Raw genomic sequence first — 17,585 nt, 5'->3', positions numbered from 1 at the left:
GATGTGTTTCTGAAAGGCTCTCAGATACTTCAGTGATAAGGGCAGTATAAGAGCCTGTATAAAATGAAACTAATTTTTTGAAGTCTCACCTCCACACAATGAGGGCCCTCACTGTTCAGGGACTTTGTTGGTGGCAGTGCATGCAGCATATATGTTTATTTTTCTACCCCAGCAGGAGTATCTTTGTCTGGAGAGGAGGGCTTTACTCAACCATTCCTGGGGCTCACTTTATGCAGTTTCTTTGCTCTCCATCAGGCCCCAGCAGGAATGGTTATGCACACATATGCCATAGGAGGATCAGCAGCTGCGTGTTGAACTGCACATCTTCTGGTGATCGTGCTTGGTGGGAGAGGGATAGAGGGGAGAAACACCTTGATGGACTGGCCAAGCAGGAAGCTCCAGGGTTGTGCTTGTTGCTTAAAGGTCTATAGCACTTGCATGCAAAAAGTAAGCATCTGTGAAGGTGATGTTTCTGTCTGCTTTTTGCTTTCTGTTTTAACAGTTGTTCAAAGTTGGAAGATTTGCCAGCAGAGCAGTGGAACCATGCCACAGTTCGCAATGCCTTAAAGGAACTGCTCAAAGAGATGAATCAGAGCACATTAGCCAAAGAATGCCCTCTCTCACAGGTCAGTGCTTTCAGCAGGCTTAGGGAAAGAAAGATTTGCAAGAAGTAAAACTCATATTGCTTCTGTAGAGAGCCTACACTAAACAATTCTATAAATACCAAATAAATGTCTTGTTTTCTTTAGAAAGGAGAAATACTAATTAATATGTTAAATAGTAGCATTTTTATACCATGTTTTCACCAGGTGAAAATTATGAATTAATTGATTTCATAGAGATGTAAATGCATTATTTATATTTTTATCTGAATTTATTGCAATAGGACTAATGATCCTCAAATATAAGATTCGAGTGGCTTCTTCCCACTAGCAGAGGCTTCCCTTCCCCCCCCCAACCCATGGGTAGCTCTCATCAGCCTGCAACCATGATAAAAAGTGTGTAGTTTTAACAGTTGTGGCCCAATTTCTAGGAAACAGCAACAAAGAAATGTATATGTAATTATGTTAAAAAAAGAACAAAAACTCAGCCTCATTCTCCATGACTGCTTTTTAAACGCCACTGATGTAATGTCTAAGACACAGGTTCCTACATATGTCATGAGCTCTATTTGTACTTCAGATTGTCATAATGAGACATTAATAAAATTTTTATGACTTTTCCTTGCCTCTCAGAAAAAACAGAATAACACTTTAACACCCAGACCAGGTAACTTTGCTAGGCATGAAAAATATATTGCCTTCTAAAATGTGTACTAGAATCAGGTTAATCTGTCCATTGTATCTTTGAAAAGTCAAAACATGGGTAATTCCATCTTCCTAAAAATCCAGTGCTTTGCTTGCTCATATCCAACATTTTTTCTCCTTTGATTGTGTGTCTTCCATTGCAATCTATGTTCATCCTGCAATTCATGATCCAAAGCCTCCATGAACCACGATAATTCCCTCTGTTCACCACAAATTTGCCTCACTGTGTTATGATTACGACTCCAGGGAAAGCACAGAGGTAAAATATGAAGCTGGTAGGAGTCATATTCTTCACTTTATTTAGCTGTGTGGGATCTGCAGAGCTAACAGGAATGGAAGGGTTTTGTGAGGAAAAGCCACAGAACTTGCTGATTTAGTAAAGGAATAACAGACACTGTAGATATGTGCAGTGTGGAATACGCGTTGAATACGAAAGTGTTTTCATTTTCACACAGTTTAAGTGTCATTTTTTAAAATAGAATTATCTGTGGAATCTGGTCAGCTAATGATGATTGCAGCATATGGTTGTCTCTGCCCAGTCTTCTTCAATATCCAGCATAACTAAACTATGCATCATTTCATATGCAGAATTCATTTGTTGTCTAGGTCTGTTTCCTCCCACTTCAGTTTCAAAGCCTACCAGGTAGAAACACTGCAGTTGGTTTACTCCTTCTATAGGCTTAGTCTGACATATATTTACAAAATTACTGATGGCAGAAGTGTAGCAGCCAAAATCCTTGCCCCAGTATTTATTTAGTGGAAAAAAACTAAGAGGAGATCCTTTTGTAGGAAATTGAGCTTCCTTACTTTTAAGCATAGGTATAAATGACCTTGGGTAGTGACTAACTCTTGAATTAAGACTGCAGAATGCAGCTTGTATCGGTATTATTATTGCCATAAAAAGTTTCAGTCTCTTTTGGTTTAGCTCACAAAATGCAGAAGATACAATGGAAGGTTGTATAGAAGCTGTCTATTACCATCATCTGAATATGCCTCTAATACAATTCCTTCTCCCAAATCAGTTTTAAAAAAATATCGTGCCAAATGTGAAATGTCATTACAACCCCCTTGTGGTTAATATATTATTGACAGCAGCAAATTGCAGAGTGGTCTCTTAGGAGTGAAACTGCAGAGTAAATGCTGCTGTTTATTAATGTGTTCACAGTGCCTCAAGTACAGAAGCAGAGAGGGGCAGCGTGGGGAGCTCCTGCTCCCACCAGCCACGGTGCTCTCTCTCTGGTTCTCAGTGCCCCAGCTCTCCAAGCAGCCCAGATGGGGATTCTGATTGCTGCTAATGGGAAATGTAATCATTCACTTTGATTTAAAATTGTTCTGGTTTTTTTCTGCTAGGTGTATTACATGTCTGCAGCTTAGCTACCCTTAGCCTACGGCTCCTGTTCAAACAAATAAATCCCAGTTAACCAAGTTGGGGGGAAGAAGGGTAGGTAGGGGGAGTATGTGTGGCAGAAAGAAATCCAATTATTTCAATATTTCTATCTTTCCATAGAGATTTCTGTTTTTCCTGTGTTGTATCACTCATTTCAGCACTGACCATGCATTTTTGTCTCTTTGCTGGAGCAAGCTTTATTAGGACGTGTGTCCCATGTTTTTCTCCTTAAACTTACTGCACAGATTTTCTTTGTGTGGGTGTTTCTTAGCTCCTGGTCTAAGTAGTATTCATTCCACATGGCTGTCATGGCCACGCACATAGTGAACATATCTGCTGCTTTATTCCTTTGTTAAGAATTATTGCAGAAATATTATGCATTATTTAGAAGTTTGCAACTAGTGAGTGATTATTTTTCCCACTCTATTTTAAATGGATATTTCCTTTCTCCGGACTTACCAAGATTCCTAAGGCAAATACCCCTAGTTTTACTTTACATATAGTAGAGAGGATATGTGGTGTGAAAATTGTTATAGTTCTTTCCCCTGCAGAAGAGAATCTGTCCTGGGATTTTTTTCACCAATGGTTGATTTACTGTTTAATTTTACTTTGTTTATTTATTTTAAGTTTTGCTTTATCAAATAAAGGTTAATGGGTTAATATATTCTGTGATATTTAATAGCCTCATGATTTCAGTAGTGTTGATTTCTTGTAGAGCTAGGTGATTTGGAGAAGGAATCTTCCCCTCCCCCCCCCCCCCCAAAATAAAAAAAACTTAAGAGAACCAAATTGATATGTAGACGGAGTTCAACAATTTCCCCACCCTTCTTTAGTAATGGAAATTTAACTGAAGTGATGCAAAAAACCACTGGATTTGCTCAACTTTGATCAAAAACCCTCTTCAGCAGAGGCTATCGCCATGTCAGGCTTTCAGAATTCTATTGCTTGTTAAAATGCTGTAGAGCTAGGGAGGATTTATGGGCAGGGAATTGCTGCTGACTGCCACAATGCTAGGTTTATGTCTCAAAATATTGATTTTAATTAGAAAATTGAATCTCAGTTTTAGAAATTGGAGCAGCTACTTAAGGCTCTTACTTCATAGCCTGCAAACTCTACTGCACTGCACCATGGCACTCTTTGAGTGGAAAAGGCAGAGGGGCCTCTTCAGTGACAGTGAAATTACCTGTTGAAGGCTGAAAGTAATCTGTATCACCCAGTTATCTGAGGTTGTTCCATTCTGCTCACGTTTTTTAAGTTTCTAAAACTCAAGAGTTAGGGACAGAGTCCTGTGATACTGCAGTGAACAGGACAGGAGACTGGGTAGATCTGACAGAGGGCTGGGATGATTTTGTTTTTAAAGCATGGTTAAATTCAGTGAGCCAGTGCATAAGCCTTATAGCTTTCCAGAGATGGCCAAGAGCCTGCAGGAGCTCATAGGCCAGAGCTTGAAGCCATGGTTTGAGCTGTGAGATCATCCTTGCTCTCTCCTCTTGGTGCAGAAAGGTTGCACAAGGTGCCCCAGCTTTCTCTGAGCTTTGACGTAAGTGCAGAAGGAGGGCATGAAGAAAATAAGATACAGTTTGTGGAGAAGGTGCATTGGCTCCTATGTCTTGGCGCTGTTAGATTGCATTTCCTTGCTGACAGTGTACATATGCTGGGAACAGTTTGACCCTGGAAGGGTTCAGAAATGAGAAAAGAGGACAGTGAAATGTAATTAAAGTGATGCCTCCTCTATAGGATGGAGGAAGGGAAGAACTACCAGTAATGAGGCTGTTTGCCACCCTATGGGCAGAAGCACCCCAGATATAAAATACCCTTTTTATTAGTATCAGGTGCTGGAGAACCAGTCTGCAGCTATCTCTTCATTCAGCTTGTATGGAGTTGCTTAGGGGGAATTTGCAGAGTAGGGAGGGGTGCTGGTTAGGCAAGTGGTATTTCAGTTTTGTTGAGCTTTCTTGTGGGTTTTGACTGCTCTGTGTTGTAGCATGTGTAGTTCCCTGTGCTCTGAATGGCACTGCTAATTTCTCTTCTGGGTGATTCTTCACACAAGGGCTAATCACACGTTTCTATAAATTATATTAATTTAACTTATTTGCCTAACTGTTGTTCTGCACCGAGAAGCACGGATGTTCTCCAGTTCTTGGCTGTGCAGTCTTGCTGCATTTGGAAGCAGAACACAGACATCTGAAAAGCATTATTTGGATTATGCATGCTGGAGCATCTAATCTTACCTTTAGGATCTGGTTCCTAAATTGTGCTTGGTGCAGTGAGCATGTGTTACTCAGCCCAGCTCTGCCTGTTGTTATGCAACTGAAGTTTGGCTATTGCAGTATCACAAGCACAAAGCAAAGTAGAACTTCCCCCCCAGCCTGTGCAGCAGGTCTCAGTGTAGGTTTGTACTACGTTTTTTTTACAATAAGTATTATTGTGATTTTATTCATGGCTGGGCATATAGACTGGAGAATAAAACCAATGTTTTGTACTCATCAGATGGTTCTTTTGGGTTTAAAGTCATACATGGATGATCATTATGCACTCGGGTGTCATTTGCTTTCCCTGGAAAAGGTTTCTAATCATGGAAGATATTTTAAATCCTTTTTGTTTTTTCTTTCTATACTTCCAGAGTATGATTTCATCCATTGTAAATAGTACATACTATGCCAATGTGTCAGCAACCAAGTGCCAGGAGTTTGGGAGATGGTACAAAAAGTACAAGAAGATTAAAGGTAAATTGATTTTTTTTTTTTGTTGCTTTCCAAGTTCTTGAAATTCTGCTGACAGTTGGAGATTATTTGATTTAAATAACAGTAATAATAAGCAATAATAATATTTGTGAATTTGTCTACAAAGAGGACACAGTCACAGCACATTTGAAATTAAATCTGATACTTTACAAACAAGGCTGGCATGAAAACACAGGACACAAAACATGCTTAAAATATCCCATTTCACTGTGCTGAAAGATCAACTGTGTTTTGAATTAAGCAAAAACATTTTGGAAAGAAAACATTCTAGTATCTCAGGATTTAAAAGTTAAATTACTATGTAAGTTGCCCTAGTTTTGTTTTGTTCCTGAAAGCTAAAAACCTGACTTTTTAAGTTTACATGTGCCCTTGTTCTCTGTTCTCAATACTGCAAGGTCTACTGGCATTCCTGCTGTATTTTATTCCTCTGGATACAGAGCATTTAGTACTGCTTGTTGGGAGACACTTATAAATAGCAAGGTGCTGCACCTGCTGAAGTCATGAGAAAAATAGCCCATTGTATGTATTTTTTATGTAATGAAATGGTATTAGTAGGTCCATAGTGCCTGAGGTAGTAAAATTATTCTAAGTTCATCTCATTCTCACCACTGAACAGTCTGATCACCTGTCAGTGGTGCACAAAATGATGTGACAAGCATCTATCGTGTGTGGTTTGTTCTTTTATTGTTCCTTTCCTTTGGCAAGGGACTTGCCAAGTGTGCACCAGACTATTTGTTTTAGTAGGTTTTTGGGTTTGGGGTTTTTTTTTAACACTCATGTGCTTTAAATGCTCAGGACTTTGAGGGTAGTCAAAAGCTTTTTCATAATTCGACCTGGGACCTCTCTCCCCAAATCTCCATCGCCCTTGGAGATTAGCTGTATGCTGGCATAGGATTTTTCCATAGTTTTTCTCTCTCTTACACCACTGAACTGAAGGTTCATTGTCTGAAAGAAGGCATGGACTGTTATTGTCATTTCTGTCTGTGATTCTTTCAGTAGCCAGGAAAATCACAACAGAATTCACAAAAACACCATGAAGAAATAGAGTAATGTCATGTCCTTTGTGAGAAACTGCTGTATTTTCAGTTGTGTGAAGATTAGCACCTTTCAAAAAGAGTGTGCTGTCTTTTCCTCTTAAAAGGCTGGGAAGCATAAGCCACGAAGGGTTGCTTGTTTTGTTTCCTTAGGACAGACTAGAAATCTGCATAATAATACCATAAAAAGTCTGCTGCTTGAGCTAGGAACACATGAAACAAAATTGCATGAAACATCAGAACAAGTTCTGAGGCATCTGTTTTTTCTCTGCACATCTGGCTTGTGCAGAACATACCTGTAAGACACTCATGCCTGGCCTCTGCAATGATTAGATTTTCAGTAGGGGAAAAAAGAAAGAATGTTCTGTGGTGAGAAGGAAAATTGTCCAGGCAGGATTGGGGTAACAGTGCAGGCAAGGAAATGGAGATGTTGCTTTTCACCTACTAAAATGGTTTAGGCTAGAAGTAAAAATGTTGATTGGACATTTTAGTATGTGGTTACCCTTGTGCCAAATAAACTGGATATTTTCTTTTCTCTGTAAATTGCCATTGTGTGACTCAGAAGTGTTTCTTTTCTCTAAATGGTGTCTCTTAATAACAGAATTTTATTCCAAGTACTTTAACATGTCCTCTTGGTTAAAAAGCAGTCAAAAGAATCAAACAGCTTCAAGGTCATCACCATTCACTTTTACTTGATGTTCTGGGAAAACAGAAATAGGCTTTTTTTTTCATTTCTCTTTTTTTTTTTTTTTTTCCTCCAAAACTGGGCAAGGGTGCCAGTTGCAGAGGCGCTGGAAACCCTTAACTGTAGTGTTCTTAACTGTAGAGACACTACTACAGTTTCTGAGTATTTCTAGTACACTGTTGTCTTCTACTTTTTTCCACTTTTGGAGCTTATGCTCTTAATTTTTCTTTACTGAGTAAGTGCACAGTTAAATTTTTAAGTGCAGTAAAAGCAGAATGAAACCTCAATCTAAAGGTCAAGGATCCAAACCCGAAGAGTTTGCCAGATAACTCTGTATCTGTGCTATTCAGAGACACAGCCAGTCGTTGCTGCTTGGAAGTTTATGTGTGTGTTAGTGGGAGGAGAAAAAGGAAGGTTAAGGTATGTGTGAAGTAAACACAAGCTGCTATAAAGCAGTTCAAGTAGTGTTGATTCATCAGCCATATGAGTGGGAGAGAAAACAAAGAGTCTGTGGCAGGTACAGTGGTGCATGGAGAATAAACAGCAACTTCAGAGCAGTAATCTTAACTGCTTGCAAGCAGGAAGACTTCTGCGCTTTAGGTGGTTTCAGTTTCTCATCGTCTCTCATTTAAGGTTGTTTTGTTTCTTTTCTATAGCCAGATAGTCCTGCAGGACAGCTCAGTTAGTGTGCAAAATCAGTGACTCGAGTTACATGCATCAGTCATCGCATATTCCTTTAATAATATTTTAAAAAAGGACTTCCATGAAGGTGAATGGATGATGTAGTGATTTGTTTTTTGGGCTGTAGCTGGATAGATTAGGTAAAACTATGATTTAGAGTTCTTGAAACCAGCAGCCATATCCTTGTGTAACTCTAGAGCTGGTTACTAGAAAGTAAAAGCAAAAAACAATTCACATGAGCTGTGGTAAATACAAAATAGTAAGGGGCTTCAAAATAACTTTATTGACGTTGCAAACTAAATGCAGACTACAGTGTTAAATGTGTTTCCTATTATCTGCTAATGTCTGTTTTAATAAAACAGTGGGAACTAAATGGTTGCTTCTTAATCTAAACCATGATTTCCTAAACATAAGCTATGTGATTCTATTACAAATTGCCACATATAGATCTACTAGGTCAAACTTTTTTCCTTTCTCATAGAAATAAATAAACAGTAAATTAATTATACTCTCTGGAAGATCAAAGTAATTACAACCAAAGACAGAAATAAAAAGTTCCCTGGAAAAAAAGAAAAAAAAAAGAAAAGCATCAGGTTGCTGAGTGCATAGCTAATGTTTAAATAATATAAGAAAGTGAACAATCAATAATTTGATATCATTAGCAACAGATGTAAAAGCTGTATACAAATGGAATTGTATCAAATCTCAAGTAAACATTCTCAGTGTGCATTCTGTTGAACTCACTGAAAAGACAGCTAATCTACTTATGCTCATAATTCTAAAAAAGTTTTCAGTTAGTTCAGCTCATGTCAATTTTGTCTTGTGTCAGATGATGCTAGAATAAAATTCTGCTTTAATGTTTTTTCTCCCACCCTGTCCCATCCTCTTAAGGTTTTAAAACATTCACAGTTTACTCAGGAGCATGAGAGTTAGTGTACAGCTAGATTTGGGAATTGGCAGGTAGGAGGATGGAGGCTTTTTGTCTCCTCCTGGCCCTGGATCTGCCCCTTGTGTGTGAAGATGTGAGGGAGGTTATAATGGGATGTCCACTCTTCCCAGTCTCTCTGGCAGACACGTATATATTTGAAGAAGAGCTTATATTAAAACCTGTTATAATGGAATGTGTACAGTGGTTGGGAAACAAAAGGCTTAACAGTTCTACTGTGGGCCTTTTGCCTTTAGGGTGTTTGTAATCACTTGAGGTGGTAATTAAGCTATTTAGTATGTGTTTAATTTTGTTCAAAATATGCACCATGAATTAATCTGAGATTGCTATGTGAAGCCTCTTTTCCCCTTTTTATTTACTTTTTTTTTTTTGAGGGATGCAAGACCTTATAGTACAAAGTTGTGCATACTTGACAAGACTTAATTATGTTTAAACCTGCCTCAATGAAGAATCAGAGGTCCCCCTTTTTTACTAAAGAATACGTACTAATAAATGACAACTATAGACCAATGGCTTATTTCAGTGGTTCTCAAGCTGCCTTTTTCCTGCCCAGTCCCCGGGGATGCTTCTGTCAGTCTGAGAAATGCTCATCCAGAAGCATTTCTCTAAAAGCTGAACTTGCTGAAGCTGGGAGAAGGCATTTAACATTGTTGAAATGCAGGATTTTAGTAATTGCTTGAAAGGTTTGCATTGGTTTTAAATTTGATTTACAAATAGATACAGGAATAAAAACAACACTTTGTAAGTATAGATGTGTGTGTATATATGTGTGTGTATGTATGGAGGGAGGTATTTCAGAACTTAATCATGCAATTCAGGTAATTCTCAAGGGATCAAACTTGTACCAGTTACCTATTTGTGTCCCAGTGTTTTGTGTTCATAGCATTTAAAATATTTTTTAGCTCTCTTTCTCAATAGATATTTCACTTCAAAGTGTCATGCTTTCTATTTTTATCAGAAGGACTATCACGGTATCACAATTCTTTCACAACTGAAAATCTTAACTGGTGTGAATATTTTCTTTTTGCCTGATGACACAACTTAGCTCAGTGGGAGGAAGTTAGAAAGGCAGCAGGAAAAAATAAATACATTGTGGACTTAAAATTAAAAAGACATACTTTTTTGTGTGTGTATGAAGAACATGTCATCTTTGCTCCTGCCATCAGTGTCTGTCAAAATATAGCTTTCTGTGGATGTGAGTTTTGAGACTGTGGCTGTCTCAAAGTTTTTGTGGAATGATGGGGCTTTTCAGTTTAAAGGAGGAGGCCTCAATTATTTCTGTTTCAACAGATCAAGAATGTAAGAAAAAGCTTTCATAGCTTCCTTAAATTGAGAATCTGCTTTGGCTCCTCTTTGATTTTTCCAATATTACTGATTTGTTGTTTATGTGCTCTTTTATTATTGAAAGTTTGTTTGCTTACTTCCAATGATGGATAGACTGAGCAATCTGTTTCTCTTTTAATGTGTTCCTAGAGGCCAGTGTAGGTTCAGAGAGGTTAGAAACATGATTCAGAAAGGCTCCCTGCTTTCTTATTTCCAGGCTGAAGGAACTGAGGATTGCAGCACAGTGATTATGCCAGTGTGAGCCTAGGGAAAACTGTCATTATGTGCTTTGAGGAAGAGTTTTTAATTGTTCCTCTGAAGCAGATGTTGTGGAAGCCTCATGAAGAGGCACACCAGATCTTTCCTGAACAGAGTTTCTGACTTTTAAAAATACCTTTTTTACTGATACATGCATGGGTATTTACCTTTCTCTATATAAGTAGACAGGTTTACATATAGTATGTATTTATATGCATATATCTTGACCTTTTGCAGAAATGTTAAGTTTTTTAAGGAAGTACATTTCATATCTTGTTTGGATATTAGTTGTGGCTCTGGAACCAAAGCATTTAGGGTCAGCTGTGAGTCTCTTGACATTACTGTAACTTCTCCTTTGCTTACTTTTATACACTTTACTGTGTATTCATTTCCCTAAAAACAGGACTTTTCTCGTTTTCTTAAATAAAAAGGAAGAAAAGTAACATCAGTCACAGTAAACTTGTCAGCATCTAGGTAACATACATGACCTGAAGATCAGCTCTTGACTCGGGGACATCGTCTTAGTCAGTAGCCTGCTGTGCTATTTTATGAGGAGAGTACTTCATCAGTTGTCACTAATGATGAGGAAAAAGTGGCCTCTCTCTTTAAATATAAGTTAAAAGTGTCAAGATTCAGCAAGAATTAAAGACCCCTTGACCGCTGTTTTCCCCACGCATATATTAGCATTTTGCATTTCAGCATTGTCTGGGATGTTCAGTGCCAGTTTGGGGGTTTGTGCATGTGTGTTGTTAAAAGCCAATTTAGCTGCTGCTGTGTGTTGAAGGGGTGTATGAATTGTGGCCCTCTTGGCTATTCCTCTCTGTAAAGAGAATAAAACACACCCTTTGGGTTTATTTCTTTAATTAAGAGTAATTTTTGTCTAAGGTAAATGCATATATGAATCTCAGCTTTGCAGAATGTCTTCCTTGGCTTGTGCCTGTTTTGGGGCAGTGGCTGTCACTGCTCACAGTGCCTGTGCTGTGGCAGAGGATGCATGAGATTTGCTGAGTGGCATCTCCTGTGCCTGTGTGTGGCTGGAGCTGCAGCCAGTGCTGCTGTAGGCAACACAGGCCACACAGTAAAGACTGGAAACCCTTCTGTGGAAAAGCTGTCCAGCCACTTGTCCCATGTCTTGCTCAAATCATGTCACTGAATTCTTTTTTTTTAAAATGTCTCCTTTTCCAGTACTATGCTTTTCTCAGTGAGGACCTTTGTGCTGCAGCTGGGACATCTGCCCTTTTGAATTCTTAATAAAGAGTGGTCATGTCCATTTTCTAAAAGGAAAACATGTTTTTGTTTTAACCTTTGGAATCTCAGAATTAATTTTCTTTCATATTTAAAAATTGTATGCTTCCAAACTACGACATGTTAGCTTAGAAGAAAAGTTATTTTCCCAAAGTAAGCATTAGTGGAGATAAGTTTCAAACAGGAGGATAACTTGAAGTTTATGTACAGGCATAAGCTTTCCTATGTGAAAAGCTGCAAAGTGTCTCTCTGATCCTGTGGATTTCATAGAATATGTAACTCCAGGAGCAGAATGGCATTCTGTTCACTTGAAATACCTGATGAGTTTGTTATCTCTAACTTAGTGATGTTTGTGTTCTGTCTCCCTCCCTTCCCCATCTCTGATGGTATGAATCAGGAATACACATGTATGTATCTCCCAGAGGAATTGCACAATTGCCTGGGTCATCTAGGAGGTTTGTACCTCTCACAAAAGATTGAATCTACTGTTACAATAGTTTGACAGGAAGGAAGATACTTTTATATCAAATGGTAACATCAGTCCATCTAAACAAGTGCTGCCTGTGTTTCTGTCAGTGTTCCAACTAATGATTCTGCTGCTTCTCCTTTTCCTTTTTACCTGACCAGTATTCATGGGTTAGAGCAGGTGGTCACTAGAATACCTTCAGTATCATGGTTTTCTCTGCCAGATGGATCTGGCATGTCCTTTTGACAAAATATTAACATGATTATGAAGAACTGACTTCATACTTCTGTGTGCCTCTTGAACCTCTACAAAAAGCCAAAAACCTAAAAATAGATGATGATACTTGTCTTCTGACAGGCATCTTTGGAAGCAGTGTAGTCCAAGGAAAGCCCATGTAAAGCATATGACTTCTTATGCTTAAGCACTGGCAGAAGAACATGTTAGCATCCCTGTGTCCCAAGGGATGACTTGGAGCTAGTCTTGAGGATAAGGAGTGAGCAGGTCAGCTGCACAAAGAGACTCAGCAATGTTAGTACACTGTGCTCAGTTTACCTCAGATTGGTGGTTAAAGGCTCACTTTTAATGATGATTCTAAATTTTGAAAATAGTGATTTGTGCTTTGGTGGGAACTGAATGGTTTGCAACTCAACAAAGAACAGACAATGGCCTTTCCTGTCTGTTTTCCATTAGGCTTGGATAAAGGCCTTTGCTACCCACAGCCAGCGGCCAAACAATTTCTGTATGTGCTCTATAGCTATTTTGAGGTTCTGTGCTGTCCTGCAGGAGTAGGGGGGAAGGTTTTTAAAGCTTCTTATCATGTCTGCCTCTCTGGTCAGCCTGCTTTTCCTCCAGTCCTGAATGCAAGAACAAGTGGCCTAGGCAGAGATCAGGCACTGAAGCCAGTGAATGACTATGGGTAAATACAAAGATTAGATGCTGACTGAAATGAGACTCCTCAGATCAGCCCTTTGCACTGAAGTGGTTAAGTGGGCTGTGATTAAAAGAAATGAGCAATTATCCCAATTACAGATAAAAAGATATGGAATTACCACTTTAAAAGCACCTCCTGTGCTCTGGAGTGGTTCTGTTATTTACAAAGTGGTAGTTCATAATTATGCAGCAGAAGCAAGTGGGCACTCTCTGGGTGTAGTGCAGCAGCCCTGTCTCTCTGAGGTGAAGCTGGTGCTGTGCTTTGTCCCCCAAGCATGGCTCCAAAGTTCAGGTCTTGCTCCAGTGAGCAGGATGGTGCCAAGCCAGGAGAAATTGTGGGAACCTTTCTGTCTCAAACTTAGTGCAGGGTATTATACCAGAGTTTACAGAGCTCTGCCGGCTTGGCCGTGACCACTGCTAGAAATGGCTTTTATGATCACCAGGTTTTAAATAATAAATAAAACAAAGAAGCAAACTGAAGCACTGGAGAACAGCCCTGGGTGGTGACATATTGTCACAATTGAAGCATGGCAATTCTGCCGGCTAGTAACTTATTACAAAACGTTTCTTTACCAGCTTCTTTTACTCTGGGGCAAAGTGCCTGTGTGCCTGTGGGACTGAAAAGTTCCGGACACGCTGGGTCATGGGCGCTGGCGGGTCCTCTGTGTCCCTGCTTGCAGTGCAGTGCTGGGAGACGTGTTACGCTCTTGCTCTTCCTGCTGCATCCCTCATTGTGCACAGGAATTTGGTTTCCAATGCTGTCAGTCAATTCAGTGCCACGCATAAGCCCTAAATGCCCCATGGGCTGTTTGTCAGAATGTTCCTATTAACAACTCAGTGCAAATAAAGTGTGAGGGGAAGGGAAGGTGGAGAAATAAATCTTATTTTAAATCTTTTGAGCTGGTTTTATTTTAAATGGAAAGTTGCTTGCAGACCACCCCAAGCTATTGTGCTGTGGTCTGCGTCAGCTGCTTGACTGTGCAAGGAAGACTGGGCTAGAGGTTGAGAGCATCACACAGGGGAAGGGTGCACTGTATTCCTTTTGTGCTGGATCCAGGAAGTTTTAACTCAATATGGAGTTGAAATACATTGACACACATGGTAATCGTTACAGGATGAGAACGGAATATTCAAATACAATAATTTGCTGCTCCCAATTTGGGGATTATGTTGGTTTCTGACTCTTGTAGAGGTAGTGACATGTTGTAGGGAGATATAGAAAAAAGAAGGGCAGATGCTATTCTAGAGTGCTCTCAGGGCTAATTGCTGAACTTAGCACAGTACCTGTTGTCCAGACACAAGTCTCTGCCTACCTAGTGATGGGCTTCAGAAGAGTAGGTGGCTCTGCAATATGACAGTGCTGTTGTACTTGGTTTAAATAAGCTCTTCAAGCAAAGAACTGCAGAATTGTATACCAAGTGAGTGATGCAGAGAGAAAATGAAAACACTGCAATGCCTTTTGCTGTGGTCACACCACAGATGGAGGTAGGTAACAGCCTCCTGAACCAGCTTTTATTTAACTACCACAGGCATTGCTAGCAGAAGTCGTTTATGAGCAGTACTTGAATATAGACAGTACATATCCATGGAACCCCTTCCTTCCCAGTGAGGTCTTGCTGTTCTGTCCTCACATGTTTATATTCAATCAGTACAGCTTTGTATTCCAGTCGATACAGGACTGCAAGAGCTCTGAACGTATCCCCTGTAATTGGGTATGAGCATGGAAAATGGAGGATGCAAATGTAAAAGCCCTGTCTCAGGAAGATCTGAGGCTGAATGCTGGTGGCAAAGAAGCTTTGTGGCTTCTGTATCCCTTCCTTCTTAGAGCATTGCTGGGAAGCAGGCCTGTGTCTCAGGACAGTGCCACTCTCCATCTCCAGGGTGTCTCAGTCTTGCTCCTGCTCAGCCCTGCAGATTTGGTAACCAATCCATAGTTACCAAAGAACAACAGGGAATCAGATACAGGCAGTGTGTTAAAGAAGGAAAGAGTCTTAAGCAGTTGAGTAATGCACATTTTTTCCATCCAGCGTAACTGCTAATGGTAGCCTTTTATTACTGAAGTGGTCGAAGTGACTAGAATCTGGTTTGTTTATAGGCAGTACATGCATGGCTGTATAGTCCAATGTGATCAAAAAAGGAAACTGATAATAAGGGAAAAATATACCTATGGAAGGAAGTCAGGTGATGTTTCTGTGTAATTGCAAGTGGCACTGCAGAGATTAACAGCCTGGCAGCCTTTTCATCTTAAACTTTATTTTTATAGGGGTTTATAACTTGGCATTGAAGTCAAGAGTGGGTGGAAACTTGGCAAATGTGGTTCAGCCCAGAAAGTGAATGTTATTTATATTTATTTCTCACCAAGTTTTCAAAAACACTTGGTTACTGTTTTTATGTTCTAACAAGTAATAATTTGCTGGTTTCAGTGACTTATTCTCTGTGTGCTCCTTAAACTACAAATAGTTCAGAACTTTTTCAGCTCTTCTGAAACTTCTAGCGCAAGGACTCTTTTATTTTTAGGGTAGTCAGTGATGTAGTAGGATGCTCCAACTATTTCATTACACTGAGCAACAGCTTTATGCTACTTACACCTGCCAAGTAGCTATTGTACCTTTGGACTAATTGCACTTGGCTAGCAACAGTGTGTATTTAATGGCATTACTCAGGTGCAGGCTTAGTGCAGAGAGGCTGAGGAGGCGATGGTATGGCCACGTTGGCTCTGAATCGTCTGTGTTTCTGTGTTGCAGAACGTGGTCTGAGGCTGTGACAAAGCAGCTCCTCCTCACTGCCCTGCCCACACCTCTGTATTGATGATGGGTCCAGCCCTGGAATTAGCACTACTCCTATTGCATATTTCACATTGATTTCGTGTCTGTTTCTGAATATAGAACTGGTACAGAACTCCTGGTGTAGAGCTTTCTGTGCCTCATTTCAGGGACACCTTCTGACATCAGGAAGAGCAGCTTCTGAATAGGGATTTTCAGTATTTTCAGAAAGATGAAATATTGCATTATGTATCTGAGAGCGTGTGAGTAACACAGCAAAGTGGTCGTTTGCTGACAATAATATTTGTGTATCACACATTTTGCATTGCGTTTCAGAGTTGAAATACAAGTAAACACTTACTTAGAAAATCAGTTGGGTTAAACATTAGGTTTTGTGAGAAAGTGGAATTCATAGCTTTCTTAGTAATTAATTTTTTTTTTAATTTTTAAAAGCAATTATTTAATAGAGCACTAAAGATGTTACAGTATTTTCCTTTTGAAGAATGGGAAGAATGAGTTAAAATTTCTTACAAGGAAATTCTGAGTATTAATTCACCTAGCTGTAAAATTCAGTACTTGTGATGTTCCAGAGTGACAGTTCTAAAAATAGTAACTGTGTGTATGTATGTGTTCAGGACATGACCCTCTCTGCCTTAGATTAACTCTGGGAGGAAAAAAGAGCTCTCTTTCTATTTAGAAGAGAGCAAGTCATCAGTAAGCTATCACTCTGAGTATTAACTGTGTAAAGCTTTATATAGATTAGGTTTTTAAAAAGAGTTCAAAACCTCGTACAGTTGTTAATCATTACACAAGTTATAACAGTATTACGACCTTTCTGAAATAAATCCTATCTTGTTACTTGCCGAGGCCAATACAGGGATGAGATAGTGGTTTTCTATGATTACATGTTTTTAAACACTTACATATCAGATCAATATAAAAATGCCTATTCAATTGCACATAGGGAGGCTTATGGAATCTGCAACCTACTGTAGAAGGACTTCTGGTTGCTTAAAATTACCTAGGTAGGAATAATATTTATGCACTTGCTAAACTCCATTTCCTATTTCAAATGGTACTTTTAGAGAAAATTTTATTTTGTGATGTGTGTGTTTAGTTTTGCAGTTACCTGAAAAGGTACTGTGGTATTGCTGACATAAGATATTTAGCAGGGACTTTGCACATCAGTATATAAAACTCGAGTATATGCATTTAGTGTGTACTGTTTTAATTTTTTTGTAATGTAATATCACTTAGAGATCACTGTTGTGTTACACATAGTTTTTTTTTAATAGAGTGAACCACTTTATTTCAAGTGGGCATTTGTGCAAAGTGCTTTAAAAGTTTCTGGACAAACTCATGGCAATGAGGCTTTGGCTATAGGAACCATAGCTTCAAACTTTTCTCATGTGTAAATTTCACTGTTTTGTACTATGCTTTCACACAACCAACATGAGTCTGCTGTGGTGCACCTGGGTGAGCTGATGGTACCAGAAAGGTTTATCCACACACAGTGCAAGGTAGAGTTTATGTGGAAAAGATAATAGTTACCAAGTTTGTAATGAGAAGCAGTGCCATGAGCTGCACAGGGAATGGCCTTGTTTCCATTCAGTTTGTGTGAGTAGATACCAGTTTGAGTTTCTTTCCTTTACCTAGATTCCAGGGATTCTGAAATGCTGACCACTTTTAAAGGTTAATCAATTTGCTGTGACAGATTCAAATGTTAGTAATAGTATAAATGGAAGTGTCCAAGCTTTTTTCTTTTAGGAAAGGAGGCTGGGGAGGATACTTGCTGTTGGTTTATAGAGAGTCTTCAT

At 39.2% G+C, this 17,585-nt stretch overlaps 1 protein-coding gene across 1 annotated transcript in view; it reads left to right on the top strand.

Moving 5' to 3' along the window:
- Window positions 1–17,585, top strand: part of SATB2 (SATB homeobox 2) — a 128,482-nt gene that overhangs the window by 57,459 nt on the left and 53,438 nt on the right. Inside the window, exons 5-6 of the mRNA XM_054277672.1 lie at window positions 503–626; window positions 5,318–5,420. Of these exons, the coding sequence (XP_054133647.1) occupies window positions 503–626; window positions 5,318–5,420 (227 nt within the window). The remainder of the gene's footprint in view (window positions 1–502; window positions 627–5,317; window positions 5,421–17,585) is intronic.

Source organism: Melozone crissalis, unplaced genomic scaffold (assembly GCF_028551555.1).
Source record: "Melozone crissalis strain CALT ecotype California unplaced genomic scaffold, PUWL_Pcris_2 ptg000023l_1, whole genome shotgun sequence".
Taxonomy (NCBI): Eukaryota; Metazoa; Chordata; class Aves; order Passeriformes; family Passerellidae; genus Melozone; species Melozone crissalis.
The sequence above is the reverse complement of the archived record's forward strand: the minus strand, read 5'-3'. Positions and strand labels throughout refer to the sequence as shown.